This window comes from Miniopterus natalensis, chromosome 14, assembly GCF_054644295.1.
Source record: "Miniopterus natalensis isolate mMinNat1 chromosome 14, mMinNat1.hap1, whole genome shotgun sequence".
In the NCBI taxonomy this organism is placed as follows: Eukaryota; Metazoa; Chordata; class Mammalia; order Chiroptera; family Miniopteridae; genus Miniopterus; species Miniopterus natalensis.
This window is the reverse complement of record NC_142094.1, coordinates 56547124-56570617: the sequence shown is the minus strand read 5'-3', so window position 1 is coordinate 56570617 and position 23494 is coordinate 56547124. Positions and strand designations below refer to the sequence as shown.

General features: G+C 50.1%; 1 protein-coding gene across 4 annotated transcripts in view; it reads left to right on the top strand.

The window, feature by feature from the left end:
- Window positions 1-23494, top strand: part of DOCK1 (dedicator of cytokinesis 1) — a 287380-nt gene that overhangs the window by 183669 nt on the left and 80217 nt on the right. For all 4 annotated transcript variants that reach the window (XM_087824025.1, XM_087824024.1, XM_087824027.1 and 1 more), the window contains exons 28-29: window positions 14482-14583; window positions 16496-16590. In XM_087824025.1, coding sequence (XP_087680151.1) covers window positions 14482-14583; window positions 16496-16590 — 197 coding nt within the window. The remainder of the gene's footprint in view (window positions 1-14481; window positions 14584-16495; window positions 16591-23494) is intronic.

The window sequence follows — 23494 nt, the reverse complement described above, 5'->3', positions numbered from 1 at the left end:
CCATGCTTTGGGCTTGCGTGCTCTTTCTTAAAAATTCATGTATTTACTTTCTGTGCCTGGAAAAATCAGTTTCTACACGAGCCATTAATTATTTAATAGGAAAAGATATTCTGTTGTAATTAAATCCAAGGACAACTTTGGAGCATGTTTTTAGGATGGAGGAAGACTATTGAGAAATACTAATTATATATATAATCCATATGTAGTTTTATATGTATATGTATATATACTCATGGTTTAACTTATTTGAAATAATTTCAAATAAAAAAAATAAATGAAAATTTGAAGCAGGGGTTTTGGGAATCGGCAAGGAAGAGTGTGTGTACTAACACGTGTTGAACCTAAAACAGCAGAAAGTTCAAGTACATTTTAATGAGTCAGGGCGCTGGAATAGAGAGGAAAAGTTGTATGTAACCATTACATGGGAAGTAGGTATCAGGAAAATCACTGTATAGACTTCTGTAATCTGTTTCTGAATAAGGGACTGTGTGCCTTATATACACATGCATACGTGACTCTACGTGCATATGTACATACACGCAGTCCGTGTTCACAGAACATACCCCGAAGCGCACATTCCCTAGCTCTGTTCTCTCCGCCGGTGGGTATGACTTAGAGAGGTTTGGAAGCCCTACATGACTGTGTGTCAGAGACATAAAAAGTAATTGATGGGAAAACAAGAATTGTAATTTGTCAGCAGCGCCTGTAATTGAGTTTTCTAAGTACTAAACCGAGCTTGTTTCCTACTTGCATGTTCTGCTGGTGACGACGGGAGAGGAGTCCGCTGTCCTCTGTCAGGCAGAGGGTCCCACTTACTGCTCAGGGGGAGAGGGGTGTCCCTGGGGAGGAACAGCCGCACATGGCCTGCCGCAGGCTGGTCGTTCCGACATTTCCTCTGGTCACCGTGCTTTCTTAAGATCCCAGAGACCTCGTGTGACACAGGACGTAACTCAGCCTGTCCCTCGTTCCCACGTGTCACCGTCTCACGTTGCTCTGGGCTGCCCGCCACCAATGGCAGGGGCACTCGACTCAGTCTGGGCGCGGAGTTAGGCGCCTGAGCTCTAACGGCAGGATACACAGCCCAGAAGATTATAAGTTGCTTCCAAGGTGTCTCTCTCGCTTTTCCACCCTGCAGATGCCAGGAAAAGAATTGCATTTGTGTACGAGAGCGTGCCGCTAGAAAGCCAATTAAACCCTGTCGTCCGTGAGGTGTAGTTAATAGAATACGCTCGTTTCGAAGTGAGCGCCCGAGTTGTGGGAGTCTTGCAGTTTCCCTACCAGGCAACCCTTCCCCTGTCACATCGATCGTACTGGGTTGTAGACTGCAGTCGGTTTAATTTGCAAGTAGAATGATTACACAAGAGACACGGGAAATTCGAATTCACAGAAAATTGAGCGGTATCTCCCCGCCCCCAATTATTTCCTGGCTCCTGATGAAGGGTTGGATATAAATAAGAAAGGGTCGGTGAATGCTGCCAGCAGGGCCCACTGGCCTATTGGCTCCTGGGAGCCCCCTGCCTCCCGGACCCAGGACCAGGTGCCCGGGACCCTGTCTTGGCTTCCGTGTCTTCTCTGCCTCTGACCAGCTCCCACCTGCCAGGGACCTGGTTGCGTTCCCCTGCAACGCCCGTGTCACCCCACCCTGGCCCTGTTGCCCGTCACAGGAGCAAGCACCATGCTGCTTAGTTTCCAGTCATAGTCCAGGCCCCGGTGCGGGACCTGCCTCTCGCGGGCGCTAATGCCAGTATTTGTTGATGCCGAGGGTGATACACGGCGATTCTGTATGTGGTAGAGCGTGTGCTGTGTGTGAAGGTGACTGCGACATGGAGAAGGGGTGAGGGAGCAGAGAGGGGGGACAACCTCAAGTGGGCTGCCGCAGGCCTGGCACTTGGCAGAGGAGGCCCTGGAGCCTGCTCGGTAGGCGGGCGGGAGTTAGGAGGTCCTGGGGAGGGGCCTTCTCCAGGGGCACAGGCGGGCAGTCTCTGGAGTCTGGGAGGCCCTGGGCAAGTTTAGGGGCCCCTGGAGAGCGTGTTTGGAACCAGGAGGGAGAAGGGGTTGTATTGCGTTGCTAGGGCTGCCAAACAGCATGCCACCGAGTGGGCAGCTTAAACAGGGAAATTCATCTCCCAGCTCTGGAGGCCGGGGTCCGAGGCCAGGGTGTCGGCAGGGTCGGTTTCTTCTGAGGCCTCTCCCTGGCTTTGAGGGGCTTCACGGGGCCCTCCCTCTGGGTGTGTCTGTGTGTCTCCTCCTCTGAGAAGGACAGAAGTCAGGTTGCATTGGGTCCACCCTCATGACCTCTTTTAACTTTAATCAGCCCTTTAAAGGCCCTGTCTCCAAATACATCCAGATTCTGAGGGTCTGGGGTTAGAGCTTCAACAGAGGAGTTCAGGGCAGGGCTGCTAATTCAGCTCTTAACGGAGGTGGGGTCGGGGAGATACTGGGGAGGCTGGAGCAACTCACGGATGGCCCTATAGGCCTATGCATTTGACCACTTTAGTCCGGAAATTTTGCTTTATGTTTCTGATAATGGGTTTATCCGAAATAATTTTTTTAACCAGAATTCCCATGTAGCCGTGCTCGAGGTTTCTGATACTTTCCAACAAGGGCCTCCTGCGGACTGTGCTGCTACCTGATGATCAGCCCGTTTCTCTTTACCCCGTCCTGACACCTCAACATCGATTTAAATTTAAACCAAGTGCCTTCATTATCCCATATGCTTCTTCTTTAGACAGGAACTAGGAGCATTGCATTTTGCAAACTTTTAACTCTGTAGCCAGATAATTAACTTGTGAAAAACATACTCAATTTTGCAAACGAGTCGTGATTCGGGAGCATAATTAAAATTAGTCATTATAGTGCCACTCTGTGGATTTACCTTCCACTCCATGCTGTTAAGATCTCGTCTGAGCGAGATTAATAAAAAAATAAATTATCTCAACTGCACATCTGTTGCAAAGTGACTTCCAATTTGCATCTTGTCTGTGTGACTCTCAATGAGAGTTTGGGGTGCAGGTGGAGGGAATCCAATGTGATTTGTGATGCTTCCTTTTAAATTTTAATTGTGAGGCAATAACCGAAAGCGTCTATGATTGTCATGAGTAAAAAAAATTGATCTTTAAGCTATATGAATTTTGTTCAAGGAGATTCATCTCTATAAACCCATGTTTTGTATTCCTTAATTAAAATCGTAATGGTCACCATCATAATCAGTGCTCAGTAATTTGAAAATTGCAAAATGCAGCTCTAAATTTTGATAAGATTAGCGGGAAGGCTTCTTCCAGTGTTTTCGTTATGTCTTTGTGGAAATATGAATACCGTTTAGGTAACTGGGTAAACTGTGTATTTGATTGGTAGCCCCTTGAATGATTTTTCTCAACAAGGGGCCGTCCAGGAGGGTTGTTTTTGTTTTGTTTTGTTTTTGCAAAATAAGATGTGAAACTATCTACGGGGTATACTGACCAGTGTGTGCTGTTACCTTGCTGCAGGTGCCAGAGGGTCTCCTTAGACACTAACCTACCTCACCTCTGACAAGTGAATCTAATGTGTACGTCGAGGTGCCGGGGGTCCCTGCCCCCTCCAGCCTGCAGGATGGGAGCTCCTGAGGCCTCAAGACTAGTGCCCGACCGCGGGACGCCTCTGGGAATGTTTGTTATAAAATAACAAATAATTAATAACAAAATAACAAATAATGTGACTTCCGTCACCTCCTCGGAAATGAGGTTTATTTTAAAAAGTTGCTTTTCGAAGTTTTGCTTTATTGTAGCTTGCCCTTGCGTACTTCAATGTTGGGGGGAAGTACCCTTCTTTCACTATTAGTGAAAATTTCAAAGCCTCCCTATGTGCTCTTTTGATGCCTAATGTTATCCTTGATCCATTTGCTCTTCAATCATAAAACTTAATTTGTAATAATATCCGTATTTGTCGAGCTTCGCCTGTTTCGTTGCAGGTGGTCTCTAGGTTGGTAACACTTCCTTAACGTGATACCTACAGTCTATCTTCCTTTTCAGCTCCAGTTGACATTTAAAATTATATTAGTTTCAGGTGTACAGCGTAGTGGTTAGACATTTATACAACCTGCGAAGTGATGCCCCCGCTAGGCCTGTACCGGGTAGGGACTGGTTATGCCGTGTTACGCACCATGTCCCTTACGGGACGTCTGCCTCACACCAACATCTGAGAGACTAGATCTTAAACGTTCGCACCACAAAAGAGAAATGGCAGTTGTGTGGCTCGATGGAAGTGTTGGGCGATGGTAAGGTAGGAGTCATATTGTAGTGCATGAGCCCGTCGGATCAACCTACACAGTGTGTCACCTCTCTTATCGAGATATAATCGATAAGGTAAAAAATAAACATAAAAGATCAGGCCCTAAAACCTCTAAGAAAACAAAGACACTGGCTGTTACGGTTACACTTGGCGTTGTCTTGGTGGCGCTAGAGCGCTGGTCTGCAAACCGAAATAAGACGGTGACGAGAGAGGACAGCACAGAGTTATGGGCGGATGTCGCCTTGGCTTGTTTCAGACCATTCCTCCTCCCGGAAACTCTGGCGTCATGACAGAGTTCTGTACGTTCAATCACAAAATATACACATCAAATTCAGTAGTTTTCCCAAATACATGAATAAAAATATAGAGGAAATTTTAAATCTTTTTGAAAAAACCATCCTCCCAGTAGAACAACAGGACAAGAGCCGGTTGAGGGCCAGGTGGTGGAAACCACGGGAGATGCCCGAGCGGCCCGAGACGGGCGAGGGCGAAGCGAGAGCCCGAGCGTCGAGCGCCGAGGCGACGGCCGGGCCTCCCAGCAACGTAAACCCCCCGGGGAGGCTCCGTTTAAACTCCACAGGGCTCGTTTCAGACCCAACAGTGTGGTTTTAAAGTTCACATGCAAGAATGAGTCGGCACGGATGCTCAAGAAAAATGTGGAAACAGGAGTAATGACGCGGGACGGCTCCCCCGACGGCAGAACCGCTGGGAGGCTGCGCTAATTAAAGCGTGATCCCTCTTTGATTAAAACCAGCCGCCTCGGTGTCTCTAAGGGCCAGGCGCAATCCCCTCAAATGCCAGTATTTGTTGCGTGTCGCCTACGGGGAATTTGATCACTCTGACTTTCTTCCCTTTGTATATTTTTAAGGGCACTTAGTGAAACCCTTGCTTTTTAGCTCTGAATTCTGACACATACGTGCATCGGGGGTTGACTTCTGCAGGAAACGCCTGCTGGCTCTTTGCAGCCGTGTTGACGGCATCTCAACTATATGGACCCTTTCAAGCCATGAACATGACTCTCTCTCCATTTTTTTTTCGTTTTTCTTAGTTTCTGTCTCGAATGTAGTGTGGTTTTAGTGCACAAATTGTGTGACTGTATTAGTATTTTATTTATTATTGTCTTCGCCTCGCCGCCGCCGTGGTGATGGCCGCCGCTCACCAGCTGCGCCGATGTCCTTACGTACATAACGCAAACCTCGCGAGGACTCCGGATTTTAAACTCACGCTCCCCATTCTACAGATGAGGAAGCGGAGGCACGGGGGGAACTAATAGCCTGTCCTACTCTCTGCGGTGTCCCTGATATTTGTCAGGTCATGATCCCCATCGATCTACATCTGAAGTCTTCACTCTTGACCTCTAAAGTAACTTTCTATCATATACCTGTATAACTTATCGTGAGTAGAAAAATACTTTAAAATAACGACAGGAATGTGACACGTGATCCGTGTTTGATGGGGAGACGGCATGATTTTACTCTTTCCCGTGTTCACTGTTGGTATTTTGTTAAGACCACAGTACACACTTAGAGGAAATGGTGCAAACAGACGAACCACCCGTGCATTTGAGGAGAACGCGCACGATGGAGCCTCATATGAAAAGCAACGCGGTGCAACCCCCATTTCATTCCAGTCCAGCTCCTCACGCATTTTCCAGAGCACGTGCTCCTGGGCTTTGTTCACGTAAAGCTACTCGCCACCCGGCCCCATTCCGTGTATTTAAAAGCAGCTGCGTTTTTGCTTGTCTCCCTGTCAGTGTTTGTAGTAGCAGCTCCTGTGATGGGCAACGAAGTACCTGCTCCTAGAATTCCCTGTCGGTCTGTAACACCTGTGAGAGTTCACTTTTATAATGTCTGTGACACTTTTTCTTAATTGTCATGTTTGTCTTTTCCACTAGACTGTGGGTAGAAATTGTTTTCCCTCAGTTTCTAATTTGAATTTAAGGCACAGAAATGTTGAAAAATATTACAGGAAGACCTGTAGATGTGCCCTGGGTGAGATCCACCGCTCACTGGCATCCCCGCCCTTCCTTCATGGAGCACTTGTATGTATTATAACGTAAATTTGTTACTTTGCCAGACCAAAGTTCATCTCAGACATCGTGACCCTAACCCCTGCTACATCTGCTACATAGTCACAATACTGCTACGTAATCACAATACTGCTACGTAGTCACAATACTGCTACATAGTCACAATACTGCGACTCCTGCAAATATTCACCCTGACTCCCTGATACAATGTAGCATCGACCCGCAATGAAATTTCCCCCATTGACTTTCTAAGGGGTCAGGTCAGTTGTCCTGTCAGGTGTCCCATATTCTGGATCTGGCTGTTCATTTCCTCATGACTAAACATTTTTGGTACAAAATACCACGTACGTGGTTCTGTGTCCTCAGCGTCCATCAGACCAGGAGGCATAAATGTAATGACCTAGAACCTGGGAGTGCCTTCCTCCCCAGGGACCTTGGAGCTAACGGTTTCAGTGCCGTCGAGGATCCTGCTGGAACACCCCTTACTGTAGGAGCCGAAACTCTGAGTCACCAGTTCTCTCATCCGTCTGCCTTCCGTGGTCTCCTGGCAGCAGTGGCTTTGCCTTTGCCCGTCACCCCCTCGCCCCTGGTGTGTATCGGTATAGACTCCTGGCTTTCTTTTTAACTCACTGTTATAATCCGTCCCTCTCGTTCCTTCTGCTGCTCTGGGTGTCCCACACATGGCAGGGTCCTCAGCACCCTCTCCTGTCTTTGTCACTAGCTCCCGTGGCTGTGGGAACAGTTGTGTCCCAGGCCCCCTGCGTCCAGTCACCCTCTGACCTCCCTCCAGGAGCTCCATGCTGTCGGCTGCCCGCGCGATGAGAATTTACCGAGTTGCGCTTGTCTCTGCGCTGCATCATTTTGAATCTTTTCATCATTTTCGCCTCATCCCCTCAGTGTCTTCCCGTGTATTCCAAGGGGCCCCGTTTCCTCGGAACCTCAGGACCCTTCGGCCTCTCCAAAGCTGTGGCGAGGGAGGGATGAGACGGGCGTGGAGCGCCGTCGGGACGTGCTTGGCGCTTGCCGGGTTCCCCTCCACACGCCTGTCCAGCAGGCACACTGCTCCGCAGGTTCTCTCGGGCACCCCCAGGTCCAGTCACACTTCCCCGTAGTTGGAGATTTTGAAATAAACATCAAGGCACTTAGCGCCCAAGTCACTCTGATGGCCACGTAGTCATAAGACAAGCTGTAGGTGACGCACAGCAACGTGTGTTGGCCGAGCATGTGCGCACCACAGTATATGCTTACATTTGGGTGTAACTATTTCCTAATATTTATACTATCGCAGTCAGACTGTCTTATAACTGAGATTGTCTCAGTTTCTATTATACAGTAACCTCATATTTTACAATATCTGATCTTCCTTTTGGTTTATTAATTTAATTATTTAACACCTGCTCTGTGACTAGATGTCCTTTCCACCAACTCATCCAACCAATATAAGGACAGTATTGATATTGAGGACAGTATTTTTTTATGATTCATGGAGAGGAATTTCATTTCATTCAATAAAGAGTTTCCGCTCTAATCTGTAACCATGATGGCAATAATGTTCTTTATGGACAGAAGTAAATTTTTTTTTAAGTGTGTAGACATATTGATCTTCCCTTCAACGGTAAAATTTTATTAAGATTGAATTACTCTTGTTTCTATGATGGTACATTTAAAGATACTATACATCACAGGAGAGGACTTTGAAGAGTCTGAACTCACTAAGGCGCTAATATCTGATTTACTGAATTTATGAAAACAAATATAAAAGTTTCTGCTTTACTTTCTGACTCACATTAGCAACAAATGAATTATATTAAGAAGTTATATATAAAGATACAGTCCTCATTATACCATAAAGTAAAAATTGTATATATAAAATTTGATGGTATTTTATTTGTATTTTCATAACAAATGTGAAGATGTGTTTAATTTACTACATTGAATAAGTACCAAACAATCATTATGGGTAACTTAAGATCCAAATGCCCTTCTGGTGTATTTGGCCCATAAATGTCTTTCTACAGTTACTGCCCCTCTAAAACTGTAATTGATTTTGTTTTTAAAATTAGATTTCTTTCTTTGCAGTGTTTGCAATGATATAAAATAGTAGTCCTTTCTGAACTCAACCAAGTACTCAATTAAAACTTTAGGTTTAATTTTGTTGCCAGTAGTTGAAAATAGCTAATAGATGGCATTAGTGTAATCGATCAACCGTACGGTTTTTAATTTTCTGTAGTTTACTTTTACAAACATCCTTTATGTTATGGCTCTTTATAAAATAAGAAATCACAATATTTTGGAAACTAAATGAGTAAAGGTTAACCATACATTGGATAATTTCGGACTCTATCTTTAAATGAGAAAAGAGCAGAACACAATTCCCAATCTGACCACGAAGTGTTTTCCTGGGGAAGGTAAAGAGTTCAGATGATGTGAGTGGATACAGTGCTCGTTTTTCCAACACCCTCAGTTTTAACAATAGAACCTGATTGAGCCTCTTTATTATAGTATATCTTATGCTTAATCAAATACTGAATTAAGAACACGAGAAGTGCCTTTGCGAGGTAGAGCAGTAGGTGGCTTAAACATGTCACCGCTGGCCTTTCCTCTTGAAAGCGGGAGCCTTGTGCTCTCTGGGGCTTGGGTCTGACCACGTGCTTGCCTGCCCGTGGATGTATTTCGGGTCGCGTCTGCCGTTTGCGTGGAGGCCTCGGCTCTCAGCCACGTTCCCCTTTCATACTCCAGTTCTCAGGACGCTGCCTCCAGCGTTGACTCTCTAAAGGGCTTGAGTGCCCCCCACATGGGAGCCGTTCGGAATTCACCAAGTCATACGTCTTCCCACCTTGACTACAGTCCTTGCCTGTGTCACTGAGCACTATAGGGCGTCCCCCCCAAAATGTATACACGCACTTTGAATGATTATAAAGGCAGTGTTTATTAAAATACATTTCATTTTCAAAATTGAGCTATCAGCTGTTACAGTGTTGTACACATTTTTGAGGACACCCTGGATCTTGAAAATGTCACTGGAGGTTTATCTTTGCTAACCTTTTAATGATGATTGGGAGGTAGTTTTACTTTCATCAGTGTATTTGACGTTTCACCGTAGAAATGAGATTCCTCTTCCAAGTACTTGGCTTGGTGAAAGCATGTTTAATATTTTTAGCACATCTTCACTGACGGCCATGGAGTGCCGCCCCCAAGTCAGCAAGTGGAATTATTTTATCCAAACCTGGTGCCTGCAACGCAGGGCTCCTGGGTTGCAGCCCCAACAGCTTTGGGGGTTTGGAGCACTTCAGAGAGTTAAACTTCCTGCCACGCGTCCCAGAGAGGACATTTGCCCCGAGCAGAGTGAGCTCCAGGGTCCTGTGAAACACTATCTGGTTGATGGATTTACCCAGAGCAAGGCCATGCCCTGCCTTCAAGTCACCCGGCTAAGTCTGTCTTTACTGCGCAGATGAGCTCACTGTCACACGTCCTCGGGACTCTGAAACGAAGTCCTTGGGGTTTTTCCTTCTACTTCATGCTCTCACTCTCAGGCCCCAAACTCGGTGAAGCTGACAGACAGGCTGAAAGGTAGGTCTCACCTTAAGTTCCCGTTCTCCAGGACCTGGCCTTTCTCTAACCTTTTGTCTCCATATCCCGCAGTGGCATCTTACATTCACTTGCCTGCCACAAAAATGCCCCCTGCACCACCACCCGGGCTCCATTCTGCCTGACCTCAGTCGCACCTGCCCACCACTCCCCCGTCTCCTGTTCTACCCCGTCCACCTGCCAGGGCACTGGGGGCCCAAGCAGATTTGCGAGTTCGCTTGGAGGGTATCTCCAGGGGAGCTCAGAGGCAAGTCCAGCCCAGGGCCCGAGGGGCAGAGTGAAGCAGTGACAGGTCCACACGACAGGGGGAGCCCCGGGGGTGAGACTTTTGAGGATAAGGGAGTGGGAGCTGGGGGGCTCGGGGGCAGGGAGAGTTGGTCCCTGCTGCCAGGTGAGGTCTTTTTCTCTCAGGACTACCTTATAAAATATGGACATATTTTTGGTTATGAATGTAGTCTGGGCTCCCACCCCTGATGACTTTCTGGCGTCTTTTTCTCTAGTTCCTTCATCTCCAGTGTTGCGCTTCCACCCTGTTTTCTCGATTACGAAACTATTCCATACGTGCATGGCTCATGTTCAGTGTTTTAACATCGGTATGATATTTCATGATGACACTATGGTGTGGTTGCCTGGTTTAGCAAATAAAAAACAGCAGGACACCCAGTTCAGCCTGAGCTCCAGGGAAACAGCACGCGCGTTTGGGGGTCGGACGTCCCGAGCGGCGTTCCCAGCGCAGTCTCGGGACACCCTGGTTTTCTGCTCATCTGAGATTCCGGCCGTGGCTCTTCATGTTTTATCCGCAGTCCTGCGACTCGCACGCTGTTTGCACGGCTTCTCGCTGCTGAACACTCAGATGTTTGCGGCGATGCGGTGGACGGCTTTGGGCGTGAAATTTTCCGATTTTGAATTACTACCTTAGCTGGTTGTGAGAGGTAGAATTACTGAGGAGATGAGTCGTTTCCAAGACTTTTCAAAGCGATTGCTCAATCACTTTTTAAAAAGGTTATAGCAATTTAGGCTCCCGCCAGCGGCGCGGAGAGCGCCCCGCCCGCACCCTAGCCGACTTCTCGCCACCTCGGAACGTCTTTGCTGTTTTGGGAAGCGAGTAACGAGGCATCATTTTCATACTTGATTACTAATGAAGTTCGCGGTTTTTGTTTATTAGACATTCTATGCCCTGAATTTTCAATCTCCTGCAACCGTATCCCCCCTCCTCTGTCCCTGTTTTGCATCGCTTTGAAGTCATAAGGAATAGGTCTTATTTTTATTTATTTATTCAGTTTTGCGCAGCCACTGGAGCTGGAACCCGGCCCCCAGGCTCGGGTTCCAGGAATGAGTCCTGGACACACACCCACCACGGGCCAGGCTGCCAACCTACCCGCAGTTTCAAGTAAAAGCTTCATTTGACTTCTAAATGCATTTCAAATAAATCAATTCTAAAGCACAGAAGAGCCATTTCTTTCCAAGCCTGCAGAAGAAAGCTCTTCTTTTCACAGCTCTCCCCATTTCTGTTTCCAGCGTGTAACGGGGGTCAACCACGGCTTTCATACCTACCCGCGTTTCACTGCCCCCCACAGCCCGCGTGGGTTCCCGTGAGCGGTGAAGCTTCATGGGGTCCCCAGTGTTTCCTCTGAGAACACAGCAGCGTGCCGCGGATGGACCCCAATCCAAAGGGACGGGGGTGCGTCTCTGTGAATTTTCACAGGCAGATGCCCCTTTCCCAGGTGGCCCAAAGCTCGAGGTTAGGAAAGAGCTGAAATGGCAAGATATGCTCTTTCTAGGGACTAACAGTACAGGTTAGTTCTGGAGCATTGCCTTGGGTCGAGTAAAGAGCACATGGGCACCGCCTGGCCTCCCGATTGCTGATGGAGGTGGCCTGTCTGTGTCTCTCTCCCGGGACCACTTCACTTAAGGGGCCATTGGGTTGGCTTCTCCGTGACGTTCCCATGCACCGGGAACACTTCCCCACTGGCCCTGACGCGTCCCGGGCCTTGTCCTGTGGAAATGGCTCCATTCTCCGTAGTGTTTCCTTTTCTGCATCACATCAGCCCCCCAGCTTCGCCTTGGGTGGGTCCTGCAGGGTTAGGGGGCAGCCTGCCCCCCAGCTGAGTGTGGCCTCATCACCTGCTCCTGGGCCTGGCAGCGCCCAGCCCTCGGCTTTCTCACGGCCGCTCTGAGGTCTTGCTGTTCCACTTTGAACTTGACATTGGAAGTTCAGCACTTGGGTACGTTGCTTCTGGATAGATGCAGCTGGCTTCGTGATTTAGGTGATTCTAGTGGGAGTCTCCATTGTTTACCTCTGTGACCTGCAAAAAAATATTGTGAGCCCGTGGTAGGGGCGGCTTGGCCCATACAGGCCTCGTCTTGCCCTAGAAAAGCTCCTCTGGGGGGGTGGAGGGGGAGTCCAGGTCATGGCGGCTCCATCAGCATGGGAGGTGGGATCGTCTGTGGCCTTTACCTGGCCTCCCCCTCTCCCAGCGTTCTCTCTGACTGCAGGGGTGCGGGAGAGGGTTCCCCGCCTTGTGCCGGCCATCAGCAGTGGCCTCAGATCTCTCAGGATTAACATGTGCGTCCGGATGAGAGGGGCAGGATTGAGCTCAGCTGCTAGGCACCCCCCTTGCAGCCAGTGACTCACTCCGAGGGGAACAGCTCAGTGTCACTGCCTGTCCGATGGGACATGAAGAGAGTGTGTGGTCTGACCGACGGGGCCGTGGTTCTGATGGCCTCGTTGTCATTGATCAACAGGTGATGTTATGAAGACCATGACCCCACGTGGCATCTCATAGCATAAAGAACAGGCAAACGTGGCTCCTCTTGAACTCAACGGGGTGCCAAACATTTATGTATTTCAAAAGTTTATAGCCCTGGCCGGGCGGCTCAGGCGGTTGGAGTGTCGTCCGTATACCAAAAGGTTACGGGTTCAATTCCCGGTCAGGGCTGCAGGTTTGATCCCTGGTTGGGGCGTGTACGGGACACAGACGATCGCTGTTTCTCTCTCCCCCTCTCTCCCTACCTCTCTCTCTAAAAATCAATAAAAGCATATCCTCAGGCCAGGATCTAAAAAAGTTGGTATTCATAAATAGACATTTCGCCATGGCACAACTCATTCCTCCAGTGGAAAACCCACATTATTTAGCTCTTTCCCTGAACCCCAACTTGGAATCTACATCTCAGCAATTATTATTGTTCACAAGTAATTTACATTTCTGGGCAAGTGGGAGACACCATACTATCATTACTGTGTTTGTTCAGTTTACGTAATGCACCCTTGGGGGCCCCATTTGGAAGCATGTATGTATACTGTGGATGTAAAATGAATTGGAACAATATTGCACTCGAACATTTCACTACAGAGAGTGAATTTCAAATTAATGCAAAAGACATTTAGGCACTCAAATATACTGCCTGTAAAAGTGGAGTTCGTAAAAGAATGCAATTTGGGAGCTCATTTAATAAGGCAAAATTAGGGGCACGTCTGAAAGTATGTCTCATCCTATAATTTTACCATACTTGTTCTGGTTTAATGGGAAAAAATATATGTCCTATGTTTCTTAAAATGTCATTAATTTAGGGGAAAATATAGGAGAGCAAGGAAGGCTTTTAAGATGTTGTTAGCCGTGAACCCTGGACATGATACATTGCAGTCGTTGGCAACAGGACCGGTTAGCCGCCTGCCCACCTGCCAAACAATTCCCCTTCAGTGCACACACACATGCACAGACCTGCACACACAAACATGCACATGCACAGACCTGCACACATAAACATGCACATGCACAGACCTGCACACATAAACACACATGCACAGACCGGCGCGCACACACACACATAGACCTGCATGCACACAAACACACATGCACAGACCAGCACACACAAACATGCACATACACAAATATGCACATGCATAGACCAGCACACACACACAGACCTGCACACGCATGCACAGACCTGCACACACACGCACACCCACAAGCACGCACACGCTGGCCGCCGCCATCTGCTGCTTCGCCGGTTCCTTCCCTCCACTCGCCCTGGCTTCCTTTGCCGGTCCCCTCCTCCCGCCTTCCCTCCCTGCGCTGTCCGCCCGAGAAACTCCCGTCTCCCTACTTTGCATTCTGATGAGCCTGTGCCCCTCACATTCCTCGTGTGGAGGCGAATTGGGCCATATTTCACCGTGGAGTCGGTGGTGACTGCCTCCAATTGGCCAAGGGGGACACAGGCAGGTTTTTGAGAAACGAAAGGCCTCTGCGTGCAGTGGCCCAAGGGCAGCGAGTTCCCAGAGGGCACAAGACATGCGTGGGGCTGATTTCAATCCTGTCTAACTTTTACATATTTAATGTGAAAATATTTAAAGCTTGTTTTTCCTGCTGGGACAACTCCGTATCAGGAAGCATTTAATTTAATGCAGTTAGAAATCCATAGAGAGAAAACCCCAAAAGATTGTGAGGTTGTAGTGACCAGTGACCTTCTGCTGGCTGGCCAGGGGTGGCGGAAGTCGGGGCCTCTCGCCACAGGTTCCCCCCAGACTCCTGGCCGATACCCGCCCTTCCCGGGAGTGTTGTCCGCCCACCCCTAACTATGTCTCTGATCCCTTCCAGGGGAGCTTTGTGGCGTGCATGACCGCGATTTTACGGCAGATGGAAGACTATCACTACGCCCACTTGATCAAGACTTTCGGGAAAATGAGGACCGATGTGGTGGTGAGTGAGCGCTGACCCTTCCCCACACCTGTGTTTGGGGGACACGAGTGCACGTAGGTAGATGGGCCGGGACTCCCCTCTGGCGGTGGCGGTGAGAGAGGGTGCCGTTTACTCAGGTGGGTGGAGAGAGGGGTGCACAGAAGCAGATGGGCTTGTGACAAGCAGGCTTCGCCCTTGGAATACCTTGGTGGCTGTTGTTAGAGCTGTCCGCTTGGTAGGTGGGATGTCCTCTCAAAAATCAAACTACGAAATGTAGCAGGGACAGATTGGCCTTGAAAGATGAACGTTTTCACAAAGTATCTCATATTCGTCCCCCACCTCCCCTGTTGACTTGGAAATGCCGGTGTAATTAATAGTCTATGAGGCCACGCCAGCCGTCCTAGGCGAACGCGACTGCAGGGACCGTCGCCACGGCTGGCGAGGGACACAGGCCGCGAGGAAGCCTTGCAGAGCCTCAGCTCATCCAGCAGCTGAGCTGTGCTGATGAACGGCGGCTGTGCGTCCCGGGGAAAGAAAGAAAGGAAGGAGCTGGGGAAATGGGCTTCTCTTCCAGAATAGTAAAAGCCAGACCCTATATCTCAATTATTAGGCTTTGAGGAGCGATCGGCAAGAAAGCAGCAATTTCATGCAAATGGAGATGCGACTAAATTACACCACTCAGCCTGAGAAATATGCAAACTGATCATTAAAATGTGGGGCTCTTGAGGAAGAGGGGAGCTCAAGGAGTGAAATATGAATTTCAATGTTTAATCTGGCGAGAGAAGCCGATGGATGAGTCGAGGGCACCCGTAATACCGCTGCCTGAAGGCCTGGTGGTCAGAGACTGTGTGAGCAAAGTTTGGGGGGCCGTGGGTTGACTTTGCCCTCCGGACCTTGCCCAGGTCCCCAGGGTCTCCTAGACTGGTGGTGATCACGGTTGTTCCCTGAGTTTTTATTAGTGGGAGGGGGCCTGGCATTGGTATTGAGGTTGCAGAGGACACGTCTTAATTTGAACATCGGCTGTTGTCCAGTCTAACTGGCCCGTCTGCAGGAAGCCCTGGGAACCGTGTGCTGGGAATGGCTGGCTCGGCTACTTAAATTCCACTCCCCTCCCTGGTCTTCGCAGCCACCGCACCAAATTACAGCTCAGTAGATTAGAGAAACGAGAAGCGGGCACTCACTTGGCAACCTCCGACCCAGGCCGCACTTTTCTGAGTGACTCTCAGTTGCCTTTTCCCCTCTTTGAGCCTTTTATTTGCTAAATTCTGTAAGGAAAAGGAATGGATAATAAGAGCCCACGTTCAGCTGGATGGAGCCTGCTGATAGTGCAAAATGGATTTAGAGTAAAGATAAGAACCATTAATAATAATAACCTTCATGTTAAGTTTGTAAAAAATGTGTTTTTCTATAAGCAGAAAGTGTATGAATACATATGTGTAATCTTTGCTGACTTTGCTCTTCACGACTATTAGAAAGATGTACCTGGGACTGTTTACAATCATAGCCTTGGGAAAGTTACCCCAGGCAGGAGGGGCTCAGCAAACAGAAAGACAGAAGTAGTTTGCCAGCCTCTGAAATACATCTTTGTTACTTTTTCTTTTTCTTTTTAAATATATCTTTATTGCTTTCAGAGAGAGGAAGGGGGAGGGAGGGAGAGAGAGAGAGATCGGCTGCCTCCTGCACTCCCCCTGCTGGGGATGGAGCCCGTAACCCGGGCATGTGCCCTGATCGGGAATCGAACCCAGATCTCCTGGATCTTAGGTCAACGCTCAACCACTGAGCCACGCCGGCCGGGCCATCTGCGTTACTTTTTAGAAAGCTTTCATTCAGCTAACAAAACAAGGTCATCCGTAGTCTATTTATTCGAGGGGGGCGGGGACTGGGTCTCCCCTTGTTCTTGGTGGGCTGTCTCAGTGTTTTGGTTTTATTTCAGGATTTCCTGATGGAAACGTTCATCATGTTCAAGAACCTCATCGGGAAGAACGTCTACCCCTTCGACTGGGTGATTATGAACATGATGCAGAACAGGTGAGCACGGGAACAGCACCCCGCCTGCACCCGGCGCCCCGGCCACCCGGGGGCGGCGCTGTTGCCTGGTGACCGTGGCCTCTCCCCACAGTACACAGGCTCCCCCTCCTGTGACACAAATACATGTTTGGAGAAACGGACCTGGAGATGGGGTGGTTCCCTTGTGCTAGCATGGGCATCTGTCGCTAAGAACCTGGGCTCCCCCGTCCCCCCCGGAGGAAACAAACCTGCGCAGGAGCCACCCTTGGCCCTGTCGAGGGCAGAGGTACCCTGTGCCCCACCCTGCCGTCTCATTCGAACCACGTATGTTTATTAGCCAGAGCGAGCCTCAGCGCTGTGCCAGGTGTTACAAAGATGTTTGCATTTGACATATTTCGGCTTCAAAAAACTCATGAGCGTTTTCTTCATACTTATTAAATATTAAGCTTGTGTTTGTCACCTCCCTGCCAGGGCTGCTGGTTAATTTTCCAGCCCCTGGGTTTTTTAATTTCTGTAAGTACCAACAGCGATCACTGGGTTCTCAATCATGTGAGATTTCCAGAGGAAATTGCTGTTTACCCCCGTTTTTCCTTCCTTCTTATTGCAATTGTCCCGGAGATCACCGGAGATTCATAGGCAGTGCGGTCGTAACACACGGGGAGGCTGTGCACGCTTTATCTAGGTCCCCCGATGACAAACATTCGGCAAAACTATAGCACCGAACCGCAAGCAGAAAACGACCCTGATACAGTCATGGGTGTTTCTCACCGTTCCAGTTTCAGTGGTGCTCCTGGGTGGCGTGTATTCTCGACTCCGTCGCAGTGAAGACCTGACCGTCTCCATCGCCACAGGGCCCCTCGTTGCCCATTTACAACCCTCCCTCCTCTCCCCTCCTGCTCGCCCGCCCCGGCCCCGGCAACCGCCACTTTATTCTTCATTTCACCGTTGGGCCACTTTGAAAATGTTCTGTGAGGAGGTGGGGATGGTCGGCTGCTTTCAGGCCGCGTAATTCCCTGGAGAGCGTCAGGTGGTTGTGTGGAGGGCTCGTTCGCTTTGGTGCTGAGTAGGGTCCCGTGGCGTGGACGTGCCACAGGTGGTTTAACCACTGTCCTGTTGAAGGGCATCCCCGCCGCCTCCAGTTTGGGGCTATTATAGATGAAGCTGCTAGGAACAGTCACGGACAGGTTTCCGTGTGAATGTAAGTCTTCGTTTCTCTGGCTCGAATGCCCGGGGGTGCAATGGTGGGTTGCCAACTAGTTTTTATTTTGTTTTAAAATGGTTATAGAGAGAGAGAAAGGGGATGGGGGAGAGAGAGAGAAACGTCGATTTGTTGTTCACTTGTGTACACAGTCATTGGTTTATTCTTGTGTGTGCCCTGACTGGGGATCGAACCCGCAACCTTGGCATATCAGGACGACGCTCTGACCACCTGAGCTACCTGGCCAGGGCCTATTGGCAGATATCCTGACTCAAGAAGATCTGCATTTGCTGTCACAGTTGCCACGTTCTGTGGGGACCAGCTCCCCAGCCAGCATGACCGGCCAAAGGGAAGACCACAAGGGGGGCGCTTAGACGCCGAGCGCCGTTTGGGGGGCAGTAGTTGTCATTTCCATTCCCTCATCACTGCCCAACATGCTGGCCCCTCCTGGTCAATAAACCGTGTTTGTTTTTAGAAGCCGATGCAGTTGGGCGTTTGAAGGAGGTTAGTGCCTTCACGCTTAACACCGTCTCGAGGCATTAGGTGGCTGACCCTGCGGTTTTCTGCGGCGTCCTGCGCCCTCACGGTTCGCGTGTTTTCACGGGCCAGGTCGCCCTGTGGGGATGTGACCTGGAATCGTGTCCTGAACACCCTCAGCAGCGCCCTGAGACAGCTGTTGTTTTCACACCAACTTCACAGCTGGGGAAACTGAGGCACAAAGGTTTGGTAACTCGCCTGAGACACACAGCCGGGAAGCGGTGGGCCCGTCGGCACCCCAGGCCGTCCCCTGGAGCCTCACCCTCACCACCCGCTGCCTCACTCTGGATCTTGAGCGTGACTCATATTTGCCAAAGAGAGTGTTTTGTTTTGTGTTTTAAATCCTGGTGTCCTTCGAGTACTTTCCACAAGATTTACTAGTCTCCTGAGTGAATTTTAAGCGCAGAATTCAAAATGTTCTTACTTCCTTTCTTGGCCACTGGAAGTACGCTGTTCATTACTGAGCTCGCGGAGTCCTGCCGTGAGTTCGTACAAGGTCAAGACCTTATTAATATTGTGATAAAATGAGACCCTTCCAGAACGACATCGATATCGCCGGGGAACACGGTTTCTGTGTCGCCGTCAGTTTTCCTTTTATGCCTATGACTTAGTCGCTGGACGTCTTGGAGCTGCCGGCCGCCCCTGCCCTCCTCCCCGGGCTAACTTCAGAGACCTCCCGCCTCCGTAGTGATTCCCGGAAACTTCTGTATTTAAGTGTTCGTGGCACAGCTGGACCTGCCGTTTCACCGCCCACGGCGCAGGCATTGACCAAAGCAGCCTCTGTGGCCTCTTAAACGGATGTGTTCTCGTTCAGCATTGTCCCTGCAAATGTACCATCCCCCGGACCATGGGGCCTGTAAAATGTAATTAAAGACGGTGCCCATTAGTTTTGCTGCACTGACTCGTGAATCAAGGATCCGAGTTACAGGGCCTAATAAATACCGCAAAGGACACTCGTCACCTGGCTGCTCTTGGAAGATAGTGACGGACCAGCGACGGCCTGGCCTTCGCTCTGCTCTGGGGTATGACGCTGCCAGATGGCGAGGTGACATTTCAGATGCGAACGGCGCGGCAGGGCCCGGGGCGCGTGTGTCTTAGCATCCACGGTGCTTATCACCTTCCTGGGGGAGGCAGGTGCTGAGCTGCTGTTTAAGGTCTCAGGGTGTATTGGAAGCGGGGACCTTCTCCGTGAGCACATCAGGGCTGGCATCCGTCCTCGAGTCGTTGAGCTAAATTGTTCAGAGTTACGCTGCGCCCGTGAGCTGCGCCGCGGCGGTCACCCAGCTCTCCCCGGCTGTGAGCAGGAACGTGCCCACCTGGCTGAGTTTCTAAGTCTGTCTTCTGGTCTGGGGGCTTGAATTCATCCCCGTAGGGTGTTCGGACGCGGTTTATCCCTGAGTAGAGCTTTAAGGCACGAGTGTGACCTGGTGGGGAGTGAGCCCGACGGTTGGACCGGATTCGCCGCTCGCCTCGGAGGGCTCGTGTGTTGCTAACTGCTTTGATTTCCTGGAGAAAGGCACCTCTACACTGTGCACTGAGTGCAGAAGGGGCCCGTACGGAGTCTAATTTTCAGATTTTCAGAATTAGACTTTCTAATTCGTATCAACTGCATAACACGGAACAAAACCTTTCCTGCATCCGTCAGCTCTTCAGACGCGCAACAGAATTTTAAAGCCTTTCCCTACCCAGATGCAGACGCTCGCCGGCCGCATTGTTGGTGCTCTCCTGGATCCGGATGGAGCACCGAGGAAACGGGCACTTCTGCTTCCTCTGAGCTGTCATAGTTTGCAGCTGAGATGATCAATCATATTCAAGGGCTCTTTCCTATTAGTGTGGATTCTGCTTCCCACACGTGTAGGTTCCTTCCCTGTTAAGCGGGACCCGGAAGGAGGTTCCTTTTATAATTTGTGGTTTATGTCCAATGCACTTTCATACAGGACTAGGTGTGTTTAATGAGTCAGGATCCACAGGCTGTGAATTTAAAAGAGAACATGGAAAACCACAGAGAAAGCTTTCTGGAGGCCAAAAGACATGAAGCTGCCTGGGAGGCAGAGCCAAAGGGAAACAGTGGGCCTCGCAGGAGTAGGGAGAAGATGCTCTCGATTTGTCAGGGGACACTGGTGATTTACGATGTGTGGCTCTGAGCAAGACACTCTCCTCGTTACGGAGTCCGTTGAGAACTCAACATCCTGCCCCCAGGAAATGGGGGAGATTCCTGTTTCGGTTTCGAAATGCTTGAGATGTTCCAACTCAGCACGTTGGCCGCAGCAGAGGTTGGTCAGAATTGGACGTGTCTGAAAGGCTGGCGTATGGGCTGGAGTGGGTTTTGCCGCCCTGCCCTGTCGCGTTTTGTCTGGTTGTGGACCGTTTACATCAGAGGCCACCAATCGGAAACTGTCATCTGGTTTTACTTTATCCGGAGTCACGTCCATCATATATTTGTCCTTTCGGTCTCTGAAATGTCCTCCTGGTTGGAAATCTGTGAGGCCAGGTTGCTGTTTATTTCACGTGTCCGGGTGCTATTCATGTTTCCGCTCATGGCCACGTGGAGACAGCCGGGAACGGTCAGGAGGATGGTTGCTCAGCCAGCATCCTGATCTCCTTTTGACCTGAGCCGTGGCTCATTTATCCTCTATTCCCTCTTCTCACCTGTGATTCAGGCATCTTTGGGCCAGGAAGTGTTTTCCTCAATCCACTGATGTCTCCACCACCCTCATGTGCATGATACATACACACGAATACATACTTACCCGAGATACTACGCGGCTCCCTTTAGCTGGTGCATTTTCCAGGCCTCTGCTTTGTAGCGGAGTGACCGCTCCTTTTCAATATAGAGCACACTCATAAGTAGTACCCATTAGCTGCATCCGAGTCCAGGAGGGTGAGCTCACTGATGTTTCTGCCAATATTAATTGGGCATGTAGCCAGGACAGGAAAGGGCCTGAAACCTCTGAAAGGGATTCCACCTTTGAGCTGGCAGGGCTGTCAGGGATAAATCACGGTAATGCTCAGATGCTCAGAAAGCAGATTTGCAGGGTGGGCTGTTTTGCAGGTGCAGCGTCATTTGGTTCCACTGCTGGAGAGGAGTGTGAATCCCGGCCAGGACTGTGCCTCCGCTCACATCAGAGGAGGTACCGCCGGCTGCTTTAGGGTGGGAGAGAGGGCAGTGGGGGTCCCCGCTTCCTGGGGACCAGCCCCCAGGGCCAGGGCGCCCCACCACAGCCTGAGGATGGCTGAGTCTGGCAGGACTGCGGTGTCCTCCAGCTCAGCCCCCTTTGAGGGAACTCTCTGAAATCGTGGTGCATGCTGAAAGCATTCGGGGCCCCGGAGACTCCTGCATTATTGAGTCTCGACATCTATTTCCCTTTCTTTGAAGCCTGGGGTTTTAGTGGACGTTGTTACTTTTAATTTGCTTTATTTTTTAAATTCACCGGCTTCCCGTTGAGGTTTTGCACAGCCTGTGGCTTGAAGGTTTTAAGCACACCTGTAAGGCAGCTGCGGATGTAAACACGGTCACAGCTCTGCGAGCTAAGGACCAGAAGGAAAAAGGCTGTGTGTTGTTTTTGAGTGAGGAAACAGGAATTCCAAGTCAGTGTGATGAAAACATTCTGGAATGAAATTTCCCTGGAGCTCAGCTGCCTGCGTTGTCCCAGCTCATAAACTTAGTACTAAATATCACTCTTGGAGCCCGGGTCTTCTCCCAGGACGCTGGCCTAACCGAGCTGGTTTGCATGCGGCCCAGGCGCTAGGACGCCAGCCTGTGTCCTCGGTTGGGCCGACCCCGGCTGCACGGGTGTTTTCATAAATTATTTTAATACTTTCCACACAGTTGTCCTGTGGCCTGCATGCTCTTGTCCTTTGCTTCATAATGAAGCATGGCCTGAAATTCAGATACAGAATTCCAGACCTCTCCTGCTTTATCACCCAGAGCGTCGCCCAGAGCATGGCTCCCTCGTCCAGTTGGGTTTTATTTAGATGGCCTCTCTATTTAATTCCGAGATGAAGACTCCAAGTGCTCTCAAAAGGAGGCGGCGATGGAGAGCTCTTTGCCAGGACTCTTTCGGGAGGCAGGCTCCGCGGGGAAGCTGTGTGTGTAAGAGTCTCCGAGCCGGCGCACCTCCCGCGGCCTCCCGGGCACTCGGCACTGAAGGACGCCCCTCCCTTCGCGAGGGATGGAGCCTCACACCCCCTCCGTGTGATGCACAGAGGGCTCTTCAGTGCAGAGCAAAATGGGGGAACGCATTTCGTTAAGGTCGGGTCGCTCTCCAGATCCTTCTGTTTTAAGTTTTTCTTAGAAGGAAGCCTGAGCAGCGTAAGACCCTCTGACGTTACGCTTTTAGGTCTAGAAAGGAAGGTGGGGGGGGGGCACTGTTCATGAGCGTCTTAGGTCCCTTTTCCATGGTTCTCAGCCAGGGCCAGTTTTGCCCCCCAGAGGACATCGGGTCACGTCCAGACACAATTTTGTTGTCACATCTCGGGCTACTGGCATCGAGTGGGTAGGATCCCGGGATGCTGCTCAACCCGGTACCACGTATGGGACGGTTCCTGCCGCAGGGAGTCACTCAGCTCAAAGTGTCAGTGATAATCCCGATTGAATGGATGGCGACACGGAGTCTCAGTGACGAGACGGAATTGTTAGAAATACATGCGATTCATGACAATGACCCCATGATGTTTATTTCCCTGTTTCTCAACTACCCGTCTCTGTCACATGACCCCAGCAAAGACAACGGCCCTTAAAATAAAAGTCAGCCGCCATCCCCTGAAGATGCCGGGGCTGAGCGTTCGTGTGTTAGGTGGTACCTGGGAGTTGGGCACCATTCGCTCCACGACGCCCTGCCAGGGGCTGCAGCTTCGGGGCAGATCCCCGTGGGCGTGGCTCAGGTTCACGTGGTGCCGGGTGAGCGCTGGACTCACACGGATGTGAACTGAGGTCCCACCAGCGCCTGGCACAGAGGACGCGTGCGGCAGGTGTCAGCAAGGGCCTCTTCTGGGGGGTTCAGTTTTCATTTGAAGATTCTGCGTGTGGGTGAGATCACACAGTATTTGCCTTTCTCCGTCTGACTCAGCGTAATGCCCTCAAGGTCCACCAGTGTGGTAGCCAGCGGCAGGATTTCCTTCCTTCTCGTGACCGAATTGTATTCCAATGTGTTCTTTGTCCATTCGACTTGACAGTGAAGGTTTTTATTT